The following is a 1,923-nucleotide window of genomic DNA, read 5'->3' as shown; positions in this document are numbered from 1 at the left end:
CGGGTTAGCCAGGATGGTCTCGATCTCCTGACCTCGTGATCCGCCCCGTCTTGGCCTCCCAAAGTGCTGGGATTACGGGCTTGAGCCACCGCGCCTGGCCAATTTTTATATTTTTAGTAGAGACAGGGTTTCACCAGGCTGGTCTCGAACTCCTTGACTCAAGGGATCTGCCCACCTCAGCCTCCCAAAGTGCTAGGATTACAGGCGTGAGCCACTGTGCACGGCCAAGATTTTTGTTTTCTTTTTTTTTTTGAGACAGTATCTCGCTGTGTCGGCCAAGCTGTAATGCAGTGCCATGGTCTCAGCTCACTGCAAACTCTGCCTCCCAGGCTCAAGCAATTCTCCTGCCTCAACCTTCTGAGTAGCTGGGATTACAAGCATGTGCCACCACGTCCGGCTAATTTTTGTATTTTTAGTAGAGACGGGGTTTCACCATGTTGGCCAGGCTGATCTCGAACTCCTGACCTCAGGTAATCTGCCCGCCTCGGCCTCTCAAAGTGCTGGTATTACAGGCGTGAGCCACCACGCCTGGTCAAGATTTTTGTTTTCTAAATATAACATTGTATATACCTACTGTGTACCCACAAAAATTAAAAATAAAATATTTTAAACATGATAATATAACATTGTAATTTTGAATATCTTCAAATGATAAAATTCCTTGGTTGACACTGAAGTAGACTATTGTCTTAGATGATTCCAGAGTTGCTTTCAACTAGAACATACTTCTAACCTGAATGTGAGTTATCAAAAAGAATATTAATTGAACTGTTCTCTGAGGTAGCAGTGAGCACTCTGTTACTGGAAACACTCAAATGATTAGTAGGCCATTATTTAGTAAGAATTTTTAAGAAAGGTTTGCTGTATGAGATTTTGGGATGGTATGGATTGCTTTCAAATTTATAGATATTATGGTTTATCATCATAAATGCCCCGGACAAATTTATGTCATCATTGTATGTTTTTGTATGTGATTGAGGCTTGGGAAATCGAGGCAAGGCCTGGGAAAAGAAAGACTAGAATTGCTTTTGTTTTCAAAGTCATAGAAGATAAGATAAATTTTTATGACCGTCAAAAAGGTGGCAAATTGTAATTGTAGACCACAAGGTAAAAAGGGAGAGGAATTCATATCTGTAGCAACTTCAAAAGTTCTCTGAGGGGGGATGATATAGATGCTGTTTTTATTTGATGATGTAATAGTTGTTATAAATGGAAGTAATTTAGAGAAAAGTCTGTTCTAGGCTGATAAGTTAGGCAGTCCTGTTGAGGTATGTTTCTTGTAGAGAAAATAGCAAAATAAACTTGTACTTGGCATTCGTCTGTCTTCTGGAGACTAATCGTATTGTAGAAGCAGCTGTTGGGTTCGAAATTGGATGTGGTCATCTCCATGGTCCTTTTCATCTCTAAGCCTCTGTTAGTTCTGAACACTGTTATGTCTGAATGATTTCATGAATCTTTTTTCGTTTTGTCCCCCTCAGTGTAGTGTTCTTCAGAGTCTGAAAGAGCTATTGCAGAATTGGCTGTTGTGGCTTTCTATGGACATTCACATGAAACCTGTTACAGACAGTCCTCTGTGAGTTATATAACGGTCTTCCACAAGAGACGATCTGTATACAAATGTTTGCATATGTTTAATAGTGTGGCATGAAACCTAATTTTTTCATGTAAATGCTTAGTAGTACTTTTCTGGAAGACTTTTTTTGTGACTTTTCACTCTTCTTCCCCCACAATCCTGAAAGGAAGACTAATTCTCTAAGTTCCTATGTATAAATCAGAAAGCAACCCCTTATCTGCTAAGTGACTTCTTTCAAGAGTTAGTATAAGAAAACACTAGAGGCCGGGCGCGGTGGCTCAAGCCTGTAATCCCAGCACTTTGGGAGGCCGAGACGGGCGGATCACGAGGTCAGGAGATCGAGACCATCC

The 1,923-nt window shown here is 40.9% G+C and overlaps 1 protein-coding gene across 1 annotated transcript in view; it reads left to right on the top strand.

Moving 5' to 3' along the window:
* CENPI (centromere protein I) overlaps positions 1–1,923 on the top strand; it is a 75,541-nt gene that overhangs the window by 42,633 nt on the left and 30,985 nt on the right. Inside the window, exon 16 of the mRNA XM_011954551.1 lies at positions 1,479–1,573. Within this exon, the coding sequence (XP_011809941.1) occupies positions 1,479–1,573 (95 nt within the window). The remainder of the gene's footprint in view (positions 1–1,478; positions 1,574–1,923) is intronic.

Source organism: Colobus angolensis, unplaced genomic scaffold (genome assembly GCF_000951035.1).
Source record: "Colobus angolensis palliatus isolate OR3802 unplaced genomic scaffold, Cang.pa_1.0 Scaffold385, whole genome shotgun sequence".
NCBI lineage: Eukaryota > Metazoa > Chordata > Mammalia > Primates > Cercopithecidae > Colobus > Colobus angolensis.
This window is presented reverse-complemented; position numbering and strand designations above follow the sequence as displayed.